At 39.6% G+C, this 23,671-nt stretch overlaps 4 protein-coding genes across 11 annotated transcripts in view; all 4 read left to right on the forward strand.

Moving 5' to 3' along the window:
* The first annotated feature begins 11 nt into the window (after positions 1–11).
* On the forward strand, positions 12–5,410 carry LOC119719782 (aldo-keto reductase IolS-like). Of its 2 annotated transcripts, none has more exons than XM_038189271.1 (9): positions 12–96; positions 2,288–2,410; positions 2,575–2,637; positions 2,882–3,019; positions 3,144–3,197; positions 3,292–3,450; positions 3,826–4,056; positions 4,421–4,582; positions 4,727–5,410. In XM_038189271.1, exons 2-9 carry the CDS (start codon positions 2,297–2,299, stop codon positions 4,820–4,822), a joined length of 1,017 nt encoding a protein of 338 aa, XP_038045199.1. In that variant the 5' UTR covers positions 12–96; positions 2,288–2,296; the 3' UTR covers positions 4,823–5,410. The 2 variants fall into 2 exon arrangements, with proteins under 2 accessions (XP_038045199.1, XP_038045200.1); XM_038189272.1 differs by having other exon boundaries at positions 51–133.
* A 607-nt stretch (positions 5,411–6,017) lies between these two features.
* Positions 6,018–16,397, forward strand: LOC119719419 (cilia- and flagella-associated protein 69-like). The gene is made up of 23 exons (XM_038188859.1): positions 6,018–6,381; positions 6,630–6,692; positions 7,275–7,340; positions 7,557–7,666; positions 7,794–7,870; positions 8,501–8,673; positions 9,064–9,224; positions 9,366–9,461; positions 9,703–9,768; positions 9,931–9,991; positions 10,131–10,223; positions 10,443–10,520; positions 10,914–11,133; positions 11,444–11,608; positions 11,865–11,980; positions 12,370–12,570; positions 13,007–13,199; positions 13,542–13,828; positions 14,019–14,144; positions 14,380–14,466; positions 14,587–14,651; positions 14,886–14,928; positions 15,205–16,397. Exons 1-23 carry the CDS (start codon positions 6,301–6,303, stop codon positions 15,343–15,345), a joined length of 2,769 nt encoding a protein of 922 aa, XP_038044787.1. The 5' UTR covers positions 6,018–6,300; the 3' UTR covers positions 15,346–16,397.
* Positions 16,398–16,738: 341 nt separating this feature from the next.
* On the forward strand, positions 16,739–18,632 carry LOC119719283 (mitotic-spindle organizing protein 1B-like). The gene is made up of 3 exons (XM_038188681.1): positions 16,739–16,887; positions 17,461–17,606; positions 17,881–18,632. The coding sequence occupies exons 1-3, from the start codon at positions 16,830–16,832 to the stop codon at positions 17,905–17,907; spliced, it is 231 nt and encodes a 76-aa protein (XP_038044609.1). The 5' UTR covers positions 16,739–16,829; the 3' UTR covers positions 17,908–18,632.
* Positions 18,633–23,309: 4,677 nt separating this feature from the next.
* The window catches only part of LOC119719281 (mucin-2-like), a 28,162-nt gene continuing 27,800 nt past the window's right edge, over positions 23,310–23,671 (forward strand). For all 7 annotated transcript variants that reach the window (XM_038188674.1, XM_038188676.1, XM_038188677.1 and 4 more), the window contains exon 1: positions 23,310–23,466. In XM_038188674.1, the coding sequence (XP_038044602.1) occupies positions 23,376–23,466 (91 nt within the window). In that variant the 5' untranslated portion in view covers positions 23,310–23,375. The remainder of the gene's footprint in view (positions 23,467–23,671) is intronic.

The following is a 23,671-nucleotide window of genomic DNA, read 5'->3' on the forward strand; positions in this document are numbered from 1 at the left end:
AAAATCCCTGTACGACTACTGAGCAAGAAATGGTAAGGAAACCTGACTAATGTGCATTCAGGCCAACACTGGAGCAGACGAACACGTCAACACAGGGTTTGTGACAGAAAACATCTTTTTCTTCCGACTCTGAGTAATTATTTTTACGTAATCATTTTTTTTAAAAGAATTTTATATAGTTTTAACCTAGTTTGATGATCCTCCTGGATAAGATTAAGTAAAAACACAGCCCCCTTACCATCATGACCATGCTTACTGAATTATAGCCCCACTAGTGTGGCCGTCGGTATGCTGCGCTGAACCCAAGGCCACACACCGTGGTCTGCGCACTACTGAGGACGTTTTCATAATTTCAACAGCGAATTTCTTACATATGGTTGTATTCTACGATGTCCCAACTTTCACTTCTGGGATGCTTGGGTGTAATGATGTTCAATTTTCCAAGATATTCTTGAATCTTTCTGGAGCCCATATGCACTCGTGAAACGTCTGGTGATGGCAGCCATTTTGAATGTGACAAGAGATGACCTCAAGCTGTGACGTCGCGTTTATGCAAATTGCTTGTCGAGCGAGGGCGCGAGTTGCAAATGCGACGGCTGTTTCCTGTGCCGTAGATCCTGAATAGAGATCGGTGCACGTGGCCCCTGACGATAAATGCATGGTACAGGAAACAGCCGTCGCATTTGCAACTCGCGCCCTCGCGCGCTCGACAAGCAATTTGCATACACGCGACGTCACAGCTTGAGGTCATCTCTTGTCCCATTCAAAATGGCTGCCATCACCAGACGTTTCACCAGTGCATATAGACTCCAGAAAGATTGAAGAATATCTCGGAAAATGGAACATCATTAGACCTAAGCACATGCTAAACATCCCAGAAGTGATAGGAGACATCATAGAATACAACCATAAGAAAGTAAGAAACTGAAAATGTAAGAAACTGCCCTGAATTTTATGAAAAACTTCGTCCTCAGTAGCGCGCGGTACCACGGTGTGTGGCCAAAGGTTCAGCGCAGCATACCGACGGCCACACTAGTGGGGCTAACTGAATTAGTGAATACTGGGCCGGGATTACTCCTAGAACTATGAGGCTCCACGTAGTGGAGCCTCATAGGTTCAGAACCCCGCAAAATTGTTGTCAGCACAAAACACTAATTCAGTACAAAAACGTCCATCCCAACCAAGCCGTTTCCCACAGAACCGCTACACAGTTTGCCCCTAAACTCCGTACAATACCTCATGACATACTCACGCTATGTGCACCCAACAAACATCGGTGGATTCTGTCGGTTTTTTGCAAAAATGATGGAAAATATGCCCTTTCCGCACTGAGCCAACCTAACACTTGAAATTTGCACGCGCGCAGAATGATCGCAGTCATTTTCGGTCCGATCGCTCGGAGCGCGCCGCGGGGGGTATGGTGTAGGAGCGGAACGATAGTATGCGCATGCGTACAAGTGCGAGTACGTACCCCCCACGGCGCGCTCCGAGCTATCGAACCCGAAAATGACTGCGATCATTCTGCGCGCATGCAAATTTCAAGTGTCAGGTTGGCTCAGTGCGGAAAAGGCATATTTTTCATCATTTTGCCGAAAAACCGACAGAATCCACCGATGTTTGTTGGGTGCACATAACGTGAGTATGTCATGAGGTATTGTACGGAGTTTAGGGGCAAACTGTGGAGGGGTTCTGTGGGAAACGGCTTGGTTGGGATGGACGTTTTTGTACTTAATTAGTGTTTTGTGCCGACAACAATTTTGCGGGGTTCTGAACCTATGAGGCTCCACTACGTGGAGCCTCATAGTTCTAGGAGTAGGCCGGGATTTGTTTACTTCCACCTAAAAATCAATTCAATTTTATTCACAATCACAATCACACATTTCATTTTCAATGACAAGTTCATCATTCAACAATAATAACGGACATTAAGTTATATTGTTTAGGATAAATCATCATCATTAAATGTTTTTTTGTTTGATTCAGGCACGTCCGGCATTTATGATATGTATTGAAATATTTTTGCATTGGATATTTGTCTGGCGCTTGTTTTCTATTGCTACATGTGCTAGGCCTTTATTAAAATTGAAATGTAATTTTAGAGGTCTTTTTTTTTTAAACAGGCTCAGCTCAGACTACGTCAACAGTCATGTTGGCCATGCTTGATTTCTTTAATTATAACAATTTAGGTGGGCCTACATGATGAGTCAATCAGAGAAAGCCTCTGTGAAAACAACGCATACCAAAAACAAAACCGGCATGGCCAAATATTCACAGTTTTTCTCTGTAGGTTTTCATTATGGAGAGGGTAGCACTAGCCGGCAGTGATTTGATGGTATCACCGATATGCATCGGCACCTGGCAGTTCAATGGCGGCAAAGCAGATGAAACTTGGCCAGCACAGGATGAAACAGTAAATTGAGTTTATTATCAAATTGGTATCAAAGCAGAATCATTGTGTATATGTGTGTGCAGGATGTGTGTGTGTTCTTACACTGTGGAGAACTTAATAAAATGCAGGTTTTATAGTTGCATTGTTTAAATCATAAAATTGCTTCAAATTTGTTAAATTTATAGGTTTCCAAGGCAATAGTGGATAAAGCCATCGAGCTTGGCGTCAACTTCTTTGACACAGCTGAGGTAAGAATTGTTAAAATCAAGGTGACCGGTCCAACTGCAGGTTACTAAGATGACTGAATTCTGAAATATAATCCACCTAAGGATTCCTACATATCTAATTGAAGCCAATTATATTCTTCCTCAAAATAATTTAATGGAAGGTCAACTTAACAGATGCAATTCCAGGATTGTTATATGACATGGACTTAATTGAGTAATCAAATAAAATGTCCCCTTTATTTCTTTTGATTCCTTTCTTACTCAGGCTTATGGTCTTCATGAGTCGGAGAGGGTTCTCTCTCGATGTCTTGCTGGATGCAGACAGGATGTCATCATTGCATCCAAGTTTGGACGGCATGAAGGGGGAAAGGTTAAGGAGTACGCTGCAACTGATATTGAACAGGTATGGACAAAGATACTTGCCATGGCATGCAGCCAAACTTTCCCATCTACCCAAACTAACTATTCAAACTCTGGGCACGTCTTACTCAGTAACACTTCTGTATTTTTCTGTTATTCATTTCCAGGCCCTCACAGCTAGTCTTCAAGCATTGCAGACGGATTACATAGACATTTATCAGGTGACTTTTAAAATTAATTTTAAAAAGTAGAGAACAGTGGCAACTGCCTGTGTAATCCCACCCAACATGAATGACTGATGCTTTGCACTTGCAGATCCACTGGTCCGTGAATATGAGGGATGTTCATGAAACGGTGGCAGAGTTGAACCGACAGAAATCTCTTGGTCGTATCAGACAGTATGGAATCTGCAACTTTGGCTCATCGAGTATTGAAGAGTTCTTTGCTACCGGTGGCAAGCCTTGTTCATTACAGGTATACGATCAAGCAGCCTGGAACATTTTGGATGGGAAGATGTGCTTTGTTCCCAACTAAGACAATCCAACCTGTTTTATTTTTGCTGAACCCGAAGGGCCAGCCTATGACCTCTATGCCAGCCTAAGTCCTTCACTGAGACTTTTAGTAAACCTTATCATTCAAGAACGTAGAGAATAAAAGTTCAAGTTTCCATGACTCTGATACATTGGCGTGCAGTTCTCCATTGAAATTGTGAGCATACATCATTGATTTTACTCCCGGAAATTGCATAACAGCATAAAAGGAAAAAAATCAGTAAATGTTCAACTACTGATTATTTTTTGCTTTCAATAATATTTACCATTTCAGATTCATTATTCTATACCCATCTAGGTTCCCTACAGCCTTTTGTGGCGAGCTATTGAATACAATATTCTGCCAACCATCCGACAGCACGGCCTATCGGTCCTTGCCTACTCACCACTACAACAAGGTCTACTGACAGGGAGGTTCCATAATGCATCAGAGGTGCCGGAGGGACGTAGGAGGACTCGTCATTTCAGCTCGGATAGTACCAACCTGTCGAGACATGAACAGAAAGGAGCAGAGGAAGAAACATTCAAGGTGGGTTTCCCATAATGGTCAAGAAATAAACAAATTTCTTGGGACCACAATTTGCTTCGTGGAGTGGAAGCCTAGAATTAAGAAAGGAAGCAAAAATAAGTAATTGAAAGGACAGTAAAAATTTGTCATTATTAATGCAGGAGAAGAAGTCTGCCATTCCAGGAAAGGCAAAATGACTGGTTTGATTTGTCTATTTGGCTATAAGAGGCACCTGATTAATTATAAATTTCTTAGCTCAAACTGTAGCTCAGGTAGAGTCTAACTGCATTGCCTTTACTGTTTATTTTGTCAAGAAACGTCAAAGCTTGATATCTTATTGATATTTCTTGTAATGTATGTCTTTAAAATTCTTTCTATTTTGCAGGCAATAAATGACATTCGTGATTTGTGTAACAAGGAGAACATCCCGATGTCATCGGCTGCCCTCTCCTGGATCTTGTCACAAGAGGGCGCTGCTTCAGTCGTCGTTGGCTGTAGGACACCTCAACAGCTGGAGGACAACTGTAAACTCATAAAACTGTCGCAGGTTAGTTGCTGAGTTTTGCCAATTAAATATTAAAAATATTTAAAAATGTCTGACATGCCTGAATTAAAACAAACAACATTATACATTATGTTTTAATGTTCTGTATTTGATCTCATTCCATCTCCTATGTTTTTGTTTTTTTAGAGTGTTGTGAAGAGACTTTCGGATTGCACAGCTGAACTGAAGGAAAAACTCGGTGACAACCCGGACATGTGGGCCAAAACGTCTAGATATAAATAAAAAATAAAGACATGCCACGCCAATTCCAGTAAAGAAAAGGAATTTGCCTTCTTCCTTGCTCGGATTATTAAATCTGATTATCGCTTGCCAATTATATTTGCCCCATGTACTAGCTATCCCTGTGCCTTCTCAAGAAGAGTAAGTGTTCCTGTTTTTTTTAAAGAACAATATCGAGCATAGATAATCAGAAATATAAACATTCAGCTTAAAAAAGTGAGTAACAAAACAGTCATTTTCGTGTATTTTGTTGGTCTGTAAGAGAGAGAGGGAGTTATGTTAATTTCCATTTGTTACTTCTGTATGACATGGTAGAATTGTCATCAATTGTAATCTGCAGAAGTTGAAAAAAGGGAAATATAAGTGAAGTACAACTAAAAGCGGCTGCTTAATTTTGTTTATGTCTTTTAAAAACCTAGCTAGCAGTACATAGATTTAAAACTTTATACTTAAATTCTAATATATTTTTCAAACATCATATTAAATTCTAAATAGTGAAGTGAATGATTCTATCATATTTTTAAGAAAAAAAAACTATTCCAAAATGTGATGCATGTCATTAAACTTATGTTTGTTACCTTTACAACTTGACAGTTAAATTTGTTGTTATTACACTGACTGTGACCAAAAAATACAGAGTACATGATGAAAATAAAGTAAAAACATCAAGAAAGAAGAAGGACCCGTCTTTTCATAGTATTCACCCTCATCATGCTTTTGATGTTCATAAAAAAAAAGTGTTGTTGGTAAAGATTTTGAACAAATTTTTGGAAAACGCCGGGTCTTTTTTCAGCCACCCCCCACCCCGAAAGTACACCCCCCCCCCCCGCATTTCCCCATATCTCTTGATGGGTTAACATGACATTATTATTAATGTTTTTCTAGCTAGTTAAAAAAATCAAGAGAAAAAGATACTCTTTTTTCATTAGAAAAAAAGGCGCAACGGGCTTTTTTGATGAACTTGAGGATGCCGGTACGTACTCGCCATGGAACCCTCCCCCCCCCCCCCTTTTTATTCTCTCAACGTTTGACCCGCCCCAAATGTGCAAATGTGTGTGGCAAATTTTAGTCGGCCTCCTGGCCAAACAAACTATATATACCTCGAAATGTGTTGATGCGTCAGGCTTCCGTTCTCAATTCCTGCCGTGCTGTAGTTAGCTGGTTCCAACACATTCGTGTTACTTTACGTGATCAGGGTACCAGTGATTATTTGCCTTAGCAACATCAAAATGGCGACTGTTTTCACGGGAAACCCTTCAGTTTCATTCAGCGACGTTAAAATTCAAGAGCTGCTTTCGTAAATTAATACAGTGTAAATTGTGTGTGTAGATAAGTCAGTTGAACTGCATTAAAATGTAGAATGTTACAGTATGTTGTCAGTTTTTAAATGTAAATAATAAGTGGGAATAACCCTAACAGTACTACAGTAAGTTGAAACTGAAAGAAAAGTTTAGCAAAAAGTCACACGACACAGTACTGCAATGGCCTCGGGTGCCGTGCAAAAACCGCCACTGCCGGTGGTGAAACATGTCATTCGAGATGACGACATCGGGATTAAAAAGGTGAGTAAAAACAATAATAAGACTCAAGATTTGTAGGTTTTCACCACATTAAATGTATTTGCAAAAACATGATATATATTTTGATAAATGATAGTTTAGTGGTTAAAATAACCAAGAAAAATCCCAGAAAAACAGTTTGCCAGCCAAGTTGGATTGCAATTGCAAATGGAATTTTTACAGAAATAAACGTTTATTTGTGATTTATAAATAAACAAAAAGTCATAATCATTTCTTTGAACTTTTGACAGGGTGTTAAGATTCAAGCTGTCAACTACAGCAAAGTCATCAAGCTCCTTACAGACCCTCATTCAGTAAGTTGTTCACAGGCTTTAAAGTAAACAGGGTAGGCCAGGCTAGCCCTAGGCCTAAAGTTTACACCGCGACCCCACGACACGTTCACTTTCACTTGGATGTTTTCACCGCAAGTTTAATGGTGGCTGCCGGCCATGGGAATTTGGAACTTACGTAAAAAGTAACAACAGAACAAAGTGACATGAAAGTGGCGTCATTGAACTGAATTGTGACCAGACGATTGGTCAGTTGCAGTGTCTTGTCATGCTAAATCATTTCTGATTTTATGTTTTCTCAGTTACCGGTTATGATGGTCAGTCATTGCAAAAAATATGGAAAAGACATGAATCTCGGACTGAGAAACATATGTAATTTTCATTATTTTGTTGGAAAATGCTTTAAAATGCAATAGACTTTCCATAGATTTTGTACACAACCAAAGAAGTAGCATCAGAGCACATACATTCTTTCCTTTATGGTTCAGTTGCAGTGTCTTATACTTACACATTAACAGATAAGCTAAAGGGACTAATATTTTTTACTTGCAGACACCTTAACATGTTTAATTTTAATTTCATTTTTGTTTGTTTTTCAATCATTAGGCAACGTTACATGAGAGACATCTGAATGCACTTCACAAACTGATTCGTCATTATGAAGCTGGATTTGTATCCTTTTCTTAAACATGTCATCAGTGTTTAAATAATTGTATTCTTTGAAAGAATAAATGATATTTAACTTAAATTCTAACAAGTGCTCTAGACTGCCCTGCTTCATATTAAAATGTATTGCACTTTAATTATTAAAAACATAGTGATTTAATTTACGTGTAATACAGCCTACAATCATTTTTATAGTACCATCCTTAACAATTACAACTAAAGCTCATGAAAGATCTCGTTCAAGTTTTTAAGATTCTGAACGTCTGTGCAGACCGAGTGCATGATCATCCCCTGTACATCCAACCTATGATGGACCTACTAAAAATCAGCAGGTAAGTTTTTCATACATAAATAATGGCTTTTTTTTCAGACAATGTAGATTTTCAAACTGAATGCGCCACTGAAGAGTTTTTAATACTATTGGTATTTATTTACAATTTGATGAAATTCTTTTTCCAGCTTACCGTTTCTGAAGGAAAAGACATCTGATGGCACCGCCTACTCTCAGATTGTTGTGGAATCCATTTCACAGCTGGGTAAGAAGTTTCCCTGGACCTGTTCTTTAAAGCTACAGTCCATCATTTGTAATTTGTGCATTTTGTTCGTTTGAAGCAACAAAAGAGTTCAAAATCTAATGAAGGATACTGAGCAACTAACCTGATGAAGTTTCAGCTAAGCTTCAGCTGTACATTCCGAGAAAAACAGCATTCTAAGATCTCAATTTCAAATCAAAAGTTACTGAATCATGTTTTGAATTGCAGCTATACGCGACGTTGCGCACTGATCCGACGAATTATAACAACCGCACGCGCGTGTGCGTCGTTCCAATACTTGTGCGCGCTGCGCTGAATAACAAAACGAACTACTAATTTAAATTTTCCTACGGTGCTTCTTAAGAATCACCGTTGGAAATGCCTTCTTTCGTTGATTACTTCAAAATGAAAGCTTCCCAGAAAGAATAATTTCACAGGGAGTTTGATTCCCTTACTATCTTTCAACCAAGTTTGTTTTTCAACAATAATTACGCCAGTTACTTTTCGGATGGCTGCAAATGATGGACTATAGCTTTAAGGATTAAGAAACCTACATGCAGTTCAATAGAAAAGATCAGCTTGTGCTGTACACAAGGATGACAACCCATACTTGATTGTTGTTCTGTTACCTAGGTTACCTGATGAGAGTGCCGAGTAAGGAGGTTCGTCTTCAGTTGTCATCAACCCTGCTCAGTATTTTCAGCAATGAGTTGCCTAAACAACAAGTCCAAGACCATCAAGCAGCTTCTAGAGCTTACAACATGGCCATGGTTGAGAAGAGTGATGTTGCTGAGACGTTAGTTAAGGTAAAGTATCTCAATATATACCCAGTACGGTTCCTTGGCTTAAGAGTCACACTGAACCAAAATTATTCAACAAATTTGAATTCAGTTCCACATTTGACAGTTGGAGTGACGTCGAAAGAGCAACTGCTGCAGTCATCAGAACAACTCTGGGGTTTAGTCAATGGAAACTAAGTACATTTCGTTCACCTGCTATCAGAAACTAAAAATCTATTCAGGTCCGACCTTTTGGTTGGGTTCGACGGTGGAATGGCAGCCTGAAATAGGTGCTACTTATTTGTTCCAAGTAGATTCCAGAGCCATTAGTTTAGAGCCCAGTTTCGGTGAAAAATAAGTAGGATATTTGATTTCATAACACACTACCTATTATTTTTCATTCTTTGGTGCTTTTAGTCCTTGGCTCTGCTCGAGCAAGATATTGACGTAAAGCTTCAGATACTGGACCTGCTGCAGAACCTGTCAGCATTCTCAGCACCCAATTGTGATAAGATGCTGGCTGCGGAAGCCGCAAGCCGCATATGTAGCCGCATGAATGATCCAGAACCTACTGGAAGGTAAGTTCACAGCATAACAGTGGAGGTTGCCTTGTTTACAAGTTTTTACCACTGACAGTTCATAAGCAGACAATTAAATGTCACAGTTTCTGAGTAATGCTTTGGTACAGTTTAAGGTATTGATTTGTGTTTGTATATTAGGTTACTGTTCCGGTCCATTGAGATCCTGTGGAATCTCCTGGAGAATGGGAACAAGGAGGACGTTGCAGAGCAGCTCAGCTCCTTCATCTGCATTAAGTAAGATTTCCTAGTCACTAAAACAACTTCAAGCTATGATCTATTACTTTGATTAAGCTTGCGTATCGGCTGAACCCACTTCCCATAGATGCTACCGGAAGTATCCAGGTGATTCAGACAAAAAAGATTTATTCTTTCCTTGCCTGCCACCCATGCAGGCCATGGTTTGATATCCTGCTAGGAACACTGTTTCATTAGGTGATAACGCATGTCTCATGATTATGTTATTTTTTTTGTACAGAGCTCTCCAGGAGGCATTTTCTCAACAAATGACATCAGGTTTCAGCCACTATGATCGACAGTTAAGGTAAGAAGCTTCCCAAGTAAGACCAGTGATCTCCATTGCTTCTCTAAGCTTTGAAGTCACTCTATCTTATATACTCATTTTGAGACAGGAACATTTGTACATGTAATACTGATCTGTCTGTGATTTTTAAAATAAATTTCAAACTTTTTTTGTTTCTTGCAGGAATGACCTGTTAGTGATCGCCACTCTGATTGCAACAGTCTGTCCCCAGGCTCCATTCATTGTAAGTTATCGTTCAAAATCTAGGAGCCAGACTCTTAACAGATTCTAAACAGTGTAAGTTTTCATGTGTAAGCAATTCAAGTTTCTTGAAAACGTTTTTCACTGTTCCCATTCTGCATTTTGTTATTTTCATTTTTTAGGAGACAGGTTTCGCTAAGCAGCTAATCCTCTTTGCAACATTTCAAGAAGTGCGAAGTCACAATGCTCTTGTCAGACATCTGAAACTTGGCACAGTAAGTTTTGGTTTTTTTCTCCTCAGAAGTTAGGCTTGAAGGTCATCATTCATGCATGCTCAGTTTGAGCAATACAGTTGCCGGAGCAAGACTTATGGAACAGTTTACACATACCTTTTATAGCCACCTCGTTTGTAAACTTTGAACAATCCAATCCTTTCTAATTGCGCACATTTGTTTTTCAAGGAAACATTGTTTTGCAATTTTGTACCCATACAGAGTATTGAGGATTTTGAGCTGAAGAAACTACTGATCAACATCATCATTGTTCTGTCCAAAGATGTCTCTATGGTCCCGGTAAGTAATGCATTTTGTTTTTTGTTTGACTTGCATGCAATGGAAATAAGGAATCAGTTGAATTTATAAACTGTTTGTTCATTTTGTTGCAGCAGTCTGTTTCTTATCCCTACCACATTTCCCAATGGATGGTCACCTTTCCTTGCATTTTTAAGAAACGTCCATGACAATTGGACAGACAAATCCTGGATCTATGTATCATAGTTTGAGATACATCTATGTATCTATGTTTGAGATACACGTATCTCAAATGTTTATCGCATTTTCTCTCCACTGTCCACAGCTTCATGTACTTGCTGTTTGGATATGTCCAAACTACAAGACAACAGATTGCATGAATTGGATAGCAATTGTCCGAACTGTGGATGTAATTTTTCAATCTTTCCTCTACAGTTACTTTCCGAAGGCCATGTCCTACTGGCTCTCTTCTCCTACGTCCGAGGCAACGAGACGGTCTCCCAGCCCCAGGAGTGGACTCCAGCTCAATTTGAAGAGATCCAGCTGCATGCTATGAGTGCCCTGTGTACCATCGCACCGCTGTGTGTTCAAGATTACATGACTTGCCAAGGAAATACTAGACTGCTTCTGGTTTTGGAGTGGTGTGTTGGCAAAGGTAAGTGTGTTTATTATCATACATTAGTTGACTAAAGTAGGGTTTGAACCTTTGACCGCCAGATTGCCATGCTGGTGCTTTACCAACAGAGCTATCCAGTGCTATGATGAGGTTCCTCCAATTTGTCAGAATTTTTGCTTGGGAGGTAGTGGGAGGCAGGTTATCAGAAACCAAATCCTTGTCACAAATGACAATCCTATGTGTCATTCATCATAGGGACTTCCAGTTAACTACAAATTTAAGACTGCCTTATTTTAAATCAACAAAAGCTACAGATTTTCATCTTTCTGTCTTATATCCTCCCCCACAGAGGATTTTGCAGGTCACGGTAATGCCTTCCATGGTTGCGGTGGCCGTGGCAACAAGCGAGCTCAGATGCGATTCTGTCTCCATCTCATGAGGAGCATCGTCAGTATCGGAGAGTCTGCAGTCACTCAGGACTTTGTGGATCAAGGAGCTATCAATCAAATGCTTGGTAATTGTCAAATATCTCTGCAAATCACAGATTGGATGGACCATCGATGAAATGTCCAACTTGTGTCATTTTTCTTTTTTCCTTCTAATTTTAAATATAAAGACTAAGAAAATTTTAAAGTATTTTTATATTCAAAGTGGTGTATTCATTTGAGGTCAAAAGTTGTGAACCCACAAGGAATTGGTTTCTTTCCTAATTTTCTTTCGTTTCTGCATTATCAAATCTTTGAAATCTTTTGTGTTTGTTTTGACTGTAGATATTTTGCTGAGTGCCAGTCATTCTGAGAGTGACGACGATGTCGTTGATGTTGAGATGCAGTCTGATATGTTGTCTATCCTGTCCGTCCTGTGTGAAGGAGATATTCATCGGAAGGTAAAAGCTCTCTTCCGATCCCATATCCCCTTTTCTACCCCACCCCCCAGCCGAGACTTTGCCAAATACCTCATCAATCTTCCTAAGTTTCTAAATGCATGTGTCATTGATTTCAAGATTCCGTCTTAAGTATGGTGATTTTTTATCGACTGAATGTTGAAATCATCCCTCGATGATCCTTTCAACAAATCCTTAAACAGTCGGAAATGTACAAGATGCCTCCTCATCCGTCTGTATTTTCCAAATGTTTTTCCCCTCATGTCCATCTGTCGGTTATCAGTCTCAATTTCTCCTTTCCCAGGTATTGTGTCGAGAGAAAGATTATACCCGAGTCAACCCACAGATGATTATTCTTATCCTCTCAAGTCTCTAATTTTTATTTTATCCAGGAGTTATACGGAGAGAAAGGAGTGAAGGTTGTCCTTCAGTACCTCAAGACCAACCCGAAGAAGTTGTGTAACGGTCTGGGTTACCATCGTATGATGCTAGCTACAGTCGATACTATCTGGTGTTGTGTGGTAGGAGCTTATCTCAATGAGGATATGTTTCTGGAAGGGCAGGGTGTCTTCTGCTTGTTGGATTTACTGCAGGTTGGTTGCATCTCTTGGGCTTGACACAGCTTGAATTTCAGGGATTGCCCTGCTTAACCACAGGGCTTAGAGAAGGGCTGTCCTGAATATACCAAATATTTGACTATTCGATCATCAACCAAATATTCAAATAACTTTATGCCTGTTTGAATATTCGAAGAAAAAAAATTACGCATGTGCACTCATGACAGAAATGTTCTTCTAATCGTAAAGTTGCGGCACTTTATTGTCAGATGCTACTTGTTCTGGTCGATGGTGGTTTGCTGTTTCCGTCCTTTTAGCTGGTTGAAGAGCTTCTTTAATTGGAAACTTGCATTTATTTGGTAGTTGTCTTTTTTGGTCCCTGTCCATCATCTAGACATGTTTAGCAAGCATGCACCGTCTAGTCCTAGGGCACTGTTTATCCTAATTTTTTGTATCTTCTTACTTTCCTTAGACTTGTTCAGCCAATATGCACAACCTGATCCTAGGCTGCTTGCTGGATCTATGTGAGAACGCCAAGACAGTAGCTCACATGCTGGCATGGAGGAGTGATAAGAACACAACGGTGGCATCCCTGCTCATTAAGATCTGGAAACAGGAGGAGCAAGCACTGGGTGTAGGGAGGAAAGAAAATGGAACCATCGCAGGTAAAACAAACTAGGTTGAGGTGGATCCGAACAGGGCATTAATATTAAGTCTCAGTGATACAATCAGTCAGGGGACAACAGGCTAGCCCTTCCAGTCCGGCATTAATGACTTTTGATGGAGTTTTGTATTGAGAAGATGTTAAGTTTATGTTACTTGCCTCCAATGTAATTTTATATTAAACCACAGTTAGAGAATTTTAAAAAGTTTTCTCACAAGTGACTAGAACACACTAATTATAAAGCAGTTGTCTAATCACACAATCAACGAGCATGCCTAGGTCAAGTGGCAAAGGTCGTTTTGGGTTGTACTTCACTTTTTCTTGTCTATTTTTCCACCGCCAGACACTAAGAAGCCTCTGATGGGTGTAGTCCAAGAGAGCGCAGGCATTGTACCTCTACCAGCCAACTCCCGCAGCCAAGCCATCGTTGACGTTTTTGAGAACATGCGAGCCAAAATCTACGCCCTCTTCTGCAAGATTGGATTCGATAGCCATCCTAGCTTGTCTACCGACGACCAGGTCACGTTGTGTATCATCGAGAAGTATCTAGATTTCAAGCAAGGGGAGGTTTGGAAGGAGGTGACTTCGGAGCTGGAGCAAGAAGGCGTTAGACCGGTTACTCCTGATGAGGTAGGTTGATGTCGACTTCTATCTGAATTCCAATGTCAAGTCTAACATCAACGTCATACTAGCCAGTTTATGTCGTTTTGTTGTAATGTTCCCCAAAAGTCCTGCAAATGTGGCTGTTGTAAGTACGCCACACAGTGCCGTGTAGAGTTCCTCTAAACCTGATCCATTCAATCATTTCCTCTCCTTGTAGGAAGCCCTGTCAGTAATCAACAGAACCACTGAGGAGTTGGCCATTAACGTAGCTGACACTCAAGTAGACATGTTAGAGTCACAACTACAGCAGGATCTGTTGGAAGAACAGGAGATGTATGCCGAGGTGAGTAAACCTATGGAGAAAATAAGCAACTTGTGAATCCTGCATAGAAATCCTGGCAAGTGCATTGGTGTATTGGTTAAAAAGACTGCACCTGAGCACGTCGTCTTGATTTGGACTTTGTACGTCTTGCAGGAACCACCAAAAAAAATCACAATTCTTTGCATCACACTTGGTAGTTTTTGTTTTCTTGTATTGATAGAAAAAGGTAACTAATTGATTTGTCTTTACTATTCAGATCCGTGAGAATCATCGCCAGAAAGAGAAAGCCATCAAGAGGTGGGATAACTACGTGGCACGCACATCCAACTATGCCTTACTCAAGGTAAGCTAAACCTGTCTAAGATGGCTTTCCAGTATTTTTTTCTTCATCCAGGAATAATTTCGTTACTGATTTACCAAGATGTGGCATGTCACTTTTCTTTTCATGTGTTTCATTTCATAGACTGCCAAGACCGATCAAGACTTGAGCATCAAAGCCTCCAGAATACAGACGGAGTTCCTAGACTCGTAAGTAGTTCTAATATCATCACTGGCAGAATTGTTAACAGGGAAATCATTGTGAGATGGCTCTATATTGAGATGTTTCACACTTTTAATTGCTGGAATGTTTGTCCAAAAGTCATGTCAGACAAAACAGATCGATGTTCTGTTTACACTTGTAAACCATCCTAAACAACTTCCCTTATCCCAATAGAGATATGACACTATATCCTCATGATTCGTTTCAATTTCTTATTGCAGAGACACCTACCACAGCACAGATCTCTCCAACCTTCAAACAACAGTAAGTATAGCAATAAAAAAGTCCTGTGCTCTGAAATCATAGCACTCTTTCCTGTGATATTTTGTCGTGAACTTAGGATTTTTGCATGGTGATTCGTAGGATTAAGCTGACAGCAACATAAACTTCTGGTACTATGCCAACTCTTCCTGACATCAGTTTATAAAATTGAATATTGCAATTTCAATAACTCTTGATAATTTCCTTTTCTGACAGACTTTAAAAATCGAATTTTAACAATTAATGATAATTTCCTCTTCTTTTTTCAAATTTTGCCAGACCTTCCAGAGTCGTCATATCAACATTGACAGCACGCCTCTAGAGCTGACAGGTGGTCCAACGCTCCTAGGTCAACCTAATGAGAGAGACATCACCAACAGGGTCACGATGAAGGAAAATACTCCGATATTTGTCTCTTAGTTCAACAAATAGTATTGATTTATGTATGAAGATGTCTGTGAATTGCTTTCCTGCAACTGCCCCCTTATTTAATGACTGGCAAAGACTCAAAGTATCGAGAGCTGTTCAGTTTGGCAAAAAAAAGAGGAATATTTAAGCACAAAGCTGCTGAGGTGGTGGAGTAATACCTTTATGGGAAACGTTTGCACTTTGCGGATCTTGGAAACTTGTTGGATACATACATGTATCAGGCATGAGAGTTTTCAGACTTGTCTAAAATCAGACTTTTTGAATCAGAGAGAAAGACATTATCAGTATAAAAAGAAATGCATCTTTCAGACCTTTCATCCAGTTTTCAGACTTTTTTAAATTGAAAATCTCATCCTTGGCGTATATTATTTTGGATAAACTTGCCCTGGTAGGTTTGTACCGTTAATTCAAGGTATATGACCCTGACATTTGTCCATGTCTACCCAACCCACCACAAAGCCTACTCCCACCATCCAACTTCCTCTACCACCCCCCTTCCCCCCCCCCCCCCACTCACCATGTTCTGCCTCGCAATACATTTATGAGTTGAGCTTAAAGTGGCTTCGTTTATATTTTGTAAATAATGCTTAAATTTTGAGAGTGTGTAAATACAGAAGTTAAATTTAAAACAATAGTCGAGCATGCAGGAACTTTTCTATGGATTGAAACCAAAAAGGGTGTAAAAGATGCAAGGAGGTGATTGTTCATAATTGGGTATTCATTGAGAGTGTGACATGCCGATTTTGAGTTAATTTGAAAAGATTGTAACTATTGTGTGTATATACATCCTGCTGAAAATGTGTTTTTTTTTCCTGTATATAAATACAAAGAAGCTCCTAACATCACAATCCGTCCAGGTAAAAATGTCCAGAGAGTCATTGATAAGTACATTTGTATTTAGAAGCTATACAGTGCATGTACATGATGTATGATTTTGATTCAAACAATATGGAATCCACAACCGTCAAACTTTTTTGGGCATTTATAATGTTTGCATTGCGTCCAAAACTGATTAAAACATTTGAATATAAAGGACACTGATATTGGGTGTACTGCTGGATTTAATTTTACTTCCTTGATTTCAGATACTTCTTAGTGCATTTTTTTGTTTGTAAATTTATGCGAAAACAATTAATGCGTGGAAAGAATTCCATTAATGGCCATCGTTTATTTTTCCCTGCAAATGACCCATCATCAGAAAGCGATAACATGTCCTGAAAAATATTGAACCATTTACATGTACTGAGAAAACACTAAGAATTTTTTAGACAAGTCTTATAGGGTTTGTGCACAGGGTGTCAAATGATGTCCAGGTATGGAATTCTTTCCCAGTGCGTAACACCCCCCCCCCCCCCCACTTTCGTTTACCCCGCCTACCGGGTCGCGATTATCGCGCAACGGGCTCATGAGGGCGCTGTGCAGAAAACACGGAAGCGGTCAAATCAAGTGGACGGTTTCGAGATTTTGTTGCGAAAATGACCCAAGGAAAAGCTGATGACGACTCTGCGTATTCTGCAAGAGAAGTCATGGACAGTAAGTAAAGATTTATAAAGAGGTTGGCATTAACTCACAGGCTAGTGTCCAGTATATTGCAGTGAATTCTGTCCGGCGCAAGATTGTGGCAAGTGAAGTTGTCAACTCGGTCCCAACTCGATGCGCAGTATTTTGAAAGAACGTTTGAAACTGAAGTGGAAGAAATCCTTAAATAAGTAGCAATACCCAATTGCCACAATGGCGTATAGGTTCAGTATAAATAAATATCGCTCAGTCTCATTGCCATTTGAGCGTTGTTATATTATTATTGGCATGATTGGTCTTCTGGGTACCGGGTCACAATCGAATCGGTCTGGGTCCGAGTTGGTCTGGCTCTGAGTTGGTCTTGGTTGGTGTTGGTCTGGGTCCGAGTAGGTCTGGGTCCGAGTTGATTTGGGTCGAGTTGCCGGTTGGTGACTTGAAACCCTGTAATTATGTTCTTTGTGCTGTATAGCATGTGACTTTGCAAACATGGCCTAGGATTGACTGCTTGAACTGTTGAGCTTGTGATACATTGATCTTTAATTATTATTCATTTTACTGATCTTTGTATTTTTCATTTCATTGACTCAGCTGTTAGTGAGATGTCCAAGCTACTTGAGACTGGTCTAGACTCAGGGACCCTAGCCATAGCTGTCAAGCTGTGTGAGCTGGGTGTCAATCCTGAAGCACTAGCGTCAGTCATACAGGAACTACGCAGAGAAATGGCCGCTTACAATGTAAGTGAATAATGAAACTGACTAAATTATGTTTCTGTACAAAAACTCTGCACTTCTCTTGGTTATTGGATGGAAAAACAACAGAATATGCAACTTAATGTTATTGTGAGATATTCTTGAAATTTCTGTTCGTAGCTTTGCAAAATAGCAGAATATATCAAAAGTAAAATAGACCACCCCCACGTATTTTACTTTGATGCTCTTTCATTTGTGCTACAAATCCAGAGTAAGGTTGCTAATTTTCGTTTGCATTCTCACTCCTCTTTTTACATAGGCTGGTGGTGGAGATAGCACAACATGAGACAGCGCTGTTGAACCTGTGGGAGACATTTACTGAATGTACATGTACTTGGAAACTTCAAGGATCATAAGAGAGATGTTTGGAATAAATGCCAATCGCTGGAGCGTCTATCTTAGGCCATTTTTTAACTTGTGCTGCATTACATGTTCATGTACAGTGAAAAAAAAGCTCCTTCAAAACAGACTGACTTCCCAAGTTTGTTCTACTGTGTATATTTGGTCATATACATGTACTGTGAATAGTGCTTTGTCATTTGTAGCTAATGATAAGCTACAAAACATTAGTTCTGCAAGAAACGTTTCATCCTTATTAAAGATTATTACATGCACTTTGTACAGGTTCATTGATTTCCCCATTATAAAGAACAAAAATATTAGACAAATATTATCCATGGTCCCATAGGCGCGCTAAAGAATGTTTAACTCGAAATAAAGTGGTGGAACTGGACTTGGGTGCAGAAGATCAGAAGAGAATCCGATTTTCAATCGGGCATTGAATGGACTTGATTTTTAAATTTTTAATTGACAACCGAATCTTGTGGTTTCATAAGGCCATGCGCCAGCCGGTAGTCTGTGATAAATCAATTAAACTAGACCAAACAGACTGTTAACAGGTTGTCTGAAATTAAATGACTTTTGAAAGTTAATTAATTAAATTAAATGAAGTGTGTAATTTACCATGTTTACCTGTGTCAATAAACGGAACAGCTGGTGTTTGTATAAAACGATACTGATGACGTCATATTCATTATGAAATGGTTTGTCACAGATGGGTCCAATCATAAACATTCACTGTTTCTAAAGAAAGTAAATCTAAGTTAAGACAATGCTTCGAAAAACTGCTGCACTTGCAGAATCCAGATCAAATAAAAGGCCTGTATTGGCCGACATCTTTCCAAACGCGGCAAGGAGGTTCGTAGCAAAGACAAGTAGAGAAGCTGGGTGTTCATTCTATTAATTCAAATACGGACTTGGAAGCTGCTGAAACTTGTTAGAAGCGCAATTCTTCCTCGGTTCGCCGACGGGCGATTGGTTCTGTTTCCTCCGTTCATCTTTTGGGAAGTTGGGATGGCCAACTATGTCCTACGAGATGTTACGTCCATCCTAACCTGCTTGATTTTCGTAGCTTCCGTGGCAATTCAAGAAACGTGTGCCTTGGAGTAAGTACACTGCTCTATTCAAAGTAGTGAATGTTCTCTTTCTTGAATGTGAATAGTTTAGTGCTCATATAGTCTGTTTTACGTTCTATGTATTATATTAAAGCAATCTATTTGAGAATTATGAGTTGTATGCGACTATTTCATCAGCGTTTTCATGAAGGGTCGAATTATGCCGTAAAAATCCCATATTTTTTTCAAATTCTTTTTCCGGCCGAAATCGTTTTAATAATTGAACAAATGTTTTGGCGAAGTTATTTTGGTTGATCAAAATCAGTTGAAATCAACGAAATCAATGTATTATTTACGGAAAATTTCAACTGAATCGTATTTAAAGTTTTCACGAAGAGACGTAGGATTCGCACAAAGGGTATGGACAATTGGCAATTTGCTAATGGGGGGGGGGGGGGGGGGGCCTCGTTGGGCAGGAGCCTCCCCCCCCCCTCCCCCTCCAAGAGTTGCCAATTGTACTTTTCAAACTTTTTTGTAGTCCCACGATTTGACCGTGATGATATGTATGTGGCCAATTTTGAGTAGTATAATAGGGGGGTACGTCAATGGCGCCACCAACGTCATAATAGTCCGTTCCCCCATACTCAACAAACAATAAAAATATTTTCTGCGGCCAAAAGTTTTGAGAATTTTTTTTTTTTTTAAATTCAACATAAAAAAAAAACCAAGTTGTGAAAGACAGAGCAGTTTGAAGTCGCAAACTGCAGCACGACTGATTGTTTGATAGGAATGCTTCCGTTTCGGTGGAAGGGGTTTGAGGGTGCAATGTTAAGCTACTAGACCGAGAATGAATTCATGCAGACAACGCCCCGTCTAAGGCGGAATTCAGGAATGTGTTATGTAATGTGACGCGCTCTAAAGAGCGGCGTTCCCTGTCGTACGATAACGAAAAGAAAAATAACCTTCTTTGTATTATTTTAATTAATTAATAGGTCACATTACTGCCCGGGTACGGAGTCACACCTTGTAGGCGTGGAGCAGCGGCGGCAGGTACCGTGTACGGACGTCTATGACCCGGTCAATATCCTACAAGGATGGACGTGGGATCAGGGCAAACAGGCTACCGTGATGGATGGGGAAAAGATGTGTGAATTGGTCAGGTAAATAACGGATTTTAATAAAAAAATTATTTCATCTAAATGAATGACAATGTACTACCTAAGCGACAAACAATTAGGACAAAATTTATATTTTGTTGAAATTGGGGTGTTTTTGGCAGAGTTGTACAGCAAGAGCAGACCAAGACAATACTTGTTTGCTGCGATGGCTACGGAGGTCTCCTCTGTGAAACACGTAAGTCTAGTGTCAAATTTAAGAAGAAGAAATTGCTCATTTTTTGTCATTTCTACTGTTTATCGGTACGGTTTATCTGATTTATTTAGAATTGGAAGCCTTTACTCTGTAATTCCACTCGCCATGCATATAATTAATTAACACGGGTAGTATGTGCAGTGGCGTAGCCACGGGGGGGGGGGGGCGACAGCCCCCCATGAAACCTTGTCGCCCCCCAGTCGCCCCCCCCCCCCCCACTGAGATTTTGAGTTTGTAAAATAATTTTCATTGATCTACATGACGCCCCCCATGAAATGTTCCAGCCCCCCCCCCCCAGCGCCCCCCCCCCCCCCAGCGCCCCCCCCCCCCCCCACCCACTGAAAAATTCCTGGCTACGCCACTTAGTATGTGTATACAAATAATGGTTATTATTTTTCTGGATCCAATCAATTAGCAATATGCCGTAACAGGTGTCTGAATGGTGGCAGGTGTGTAGCACCTGATACGTGTAGATGTCCAGCCGGTTACCAAGGAAACAGATGCCAATCCCGCATTGGTACGTTTTCTTATTTCTTATATAGGCATATCATAATTATCATCTCACATTCGAATCCATGACTGTTTCAATTTTATGTTTAAAATTCAATATTCACTTGTGTCACATATACCTGAACTGAAAACTCGTAATTATAATCATTTTTTATATACATTATTTTATATATTTCATTTCCGATTTTCAGAACCCCGACTGGAAATGTTCCCAGGTGAGCGCCAGTCTTATTTTAGCTGTCAGATTATATTTTTTTCTCGTGCTTTTTGATAGGCACACTAGTGACTCAGGGCACAGTGTCGACTTCTAGCAGGCAAAACAAATTTACTTGAGATATATGGGGAAAAAGGCTGTACAAGAAAAAAAAAGGAATTATCTTTTACTTCATTTCAGGTTTCAAGGATGCATTCGGAGGTCTGAAACCTTTAATAGCAAAAAGATCAACGGACTGTAAGTAATTAATACAATTGTAGAATTACTTTATGCATTTTTTAAAAACATTTCTTTAAAGTGCTTCTGGACATACTGATAATTCATTTTGTCATTTGGAACAAAAGCTCAGATTTAGGCTTGATAAATCTGTTGGTTAATCACGAAAAGCCAATTCCGATTTTCCGTATATTTCTCTTTCCAGACTCGAGTTACTATGGCAACCATACTGGCCCAGCATCCACCTCGGTGGACCTTGCATCTCGTTCCTATGCCACCTGCTTGTCATGGAGCAGAGATCACTTCCGGACGTTTGACGGAGTTGATTTTAGCTTTGCTGGGGATTGTACCTACACTCTGGCTGCTGGTACTGATGGAACATGGGATGCTACGTTGAAAAACAACAAATGTGATTCGCTGGATACCTGCTATAAAGTATGAACAATATGTTGTGACGTTATTATATCATTTGAAAGAGGGGATTGATAGTAAAAGACATTGGAAATAGTTGGTATCATAAACACCTTTATTAGTAACATGATGACAAAACCTTTTTATGTTTTGATGTGGATAATGGATCCTTTATATAAACATTTTTATTGAAGGTTGTGAATCATCGTTGTGACCATATTATGCGCTTGATATGGAAGTATATGGAAGTAAAATCTGCCCTGATGTGTGGGTTTACCATTTTGACAAAAATTACTATCTAGTTTAACATTTTGATCCTTCCTTTGTTTTTCTTCCAGACCCTCGAGCTGATTATTGGAATGGATGTTGTCACAGCAAATGGGAGGAATGTTTTCGTCAACGACAAGAAAATTACAAATTTCCCATACTTGAAAAATGGTGAGTACTTTGAATCTGTTTTCACATTATGCTTAAGATTTTAAATATTAACTTCAAATTGCCATAGTTTTACTATTGAATTCCTCGTGGTGTATCGTGTGCAATTTTGTTTCATTGCAGGTATATCCCTAAAGAGAGTTGGTGATTTCACATTTCTTGAGAGTGGTCTTGGAGTCTTAGCCAAGTGGGACGGGTCGATGATGATTGAGTTGACAGTTCTGGATGAGCTACGGCAATCGACTCTGGGACTGTGTGGGACGTTTGATGATGACCCTTTAAGTAAGTCTTTGGGAGGAAGAAGAATCCATGGGAAATCAGCCATTGTTGGATCTATTAGGGTTACGGTATAGGCCTGTCCTTCATTTGTGGGTACAAAGCAATTTTAAGATTTAAAAAAGAGGATTCTTTAGCCAAAGGTAAAGTGTGGGATGGAAGAGTGGATAAACTAGACTTGCAGGAGTAAAATCAGTATAGAGATCGTTCTCGGTCAATGGTTAGTTCCCAAGCATCTTTTCTTTAAAATCACCAGTACTTTTACAGAATCCCCCACTGTTATAAAGAAATGAAAACAATTAATTGTTGTCAATGTGTGACAGATGATATGACAACACGGAGTGGTGAGGTAGCCAGGAATCAGATCCAGTTTGTTGCATCGTGGGAAACACCGGGACCTGGGGAGGTATGTATCATGACAGTTTGAGTGAAATTTTGTTGCCGAGTGATTCTTTGCATAACTAGCATTTACTGACACCAAATTCTGTATTTCTTTTTTTTTCTCCAGGAAAGAGTATTGAAATATTCGTACAAATATGCATGTTTATTTTGTAGGTATGTCCACCTATGTCAGAGGTCCATCCATGCAGTGTGAATAGCGATCGAGAGGTCACTGCACACTCACTCTGTAATGTCATAGAACTTGCTGACGAATTTCAACAGTGCCATTCAGTTGTAAGTAGTTGCTTTGCTGTGATTTATTATTCAGTTTGAATTTCAGCGCAAACAAGCTGAAGGTTCCTTGTTAGCTTTTTCCAAATTACATGTATTCAAGTTCTGTCATGAATAAGAAGCAAACTGTTGATGAAAATGGGAATTAATGAATCAACCTTTTTTCTCTTTTCTCAGTTGATCTTGAGCACATCTGATTTCATCAGTCAGTGTCAGTATGACATCTGTGAATTTGGTGACTCTTATGAATCCACCATGATCGCTCTCTGCGTGTCTCTTGAAGCTTATGCACGAGTGTGTGCAAGTCAAAATGTGGTCCTGAACTGGCGGAGTGAAGACCTGTGTCGTAAGTTCATTTGAAAGCCATCTAGACAAGTACATTGCAAGGGATTACCAGTAAAATACCAGAACGAAGATAGATTACCATAAGTTTGTATGTATGCATTTACTTTTGACCAGTTCTTTAGCTTAGGTAAAACGCTGGTTTAAGTTTATTGCAAGTTAGCAATTGAAGATATTAGATAATTATGTAAACCTGGAAAAAAGATCCA

This window comes from Patiria miniata, unplaced genomic scaffold (genome assembly GCF_015706575.1).
Source record: "Patiria miniata isolate m_02_andy unplaced genomic scaffold, ASM1570657v1 HiC_scaffold_8, whole genome shotgun sequence".
Classification (NCBI taxonomy): Eukaryota; Metazoa; Echinodermata; class Asteroidea; order Valvatida; family Asterinidae; genus Patiria; species Patiria miniata.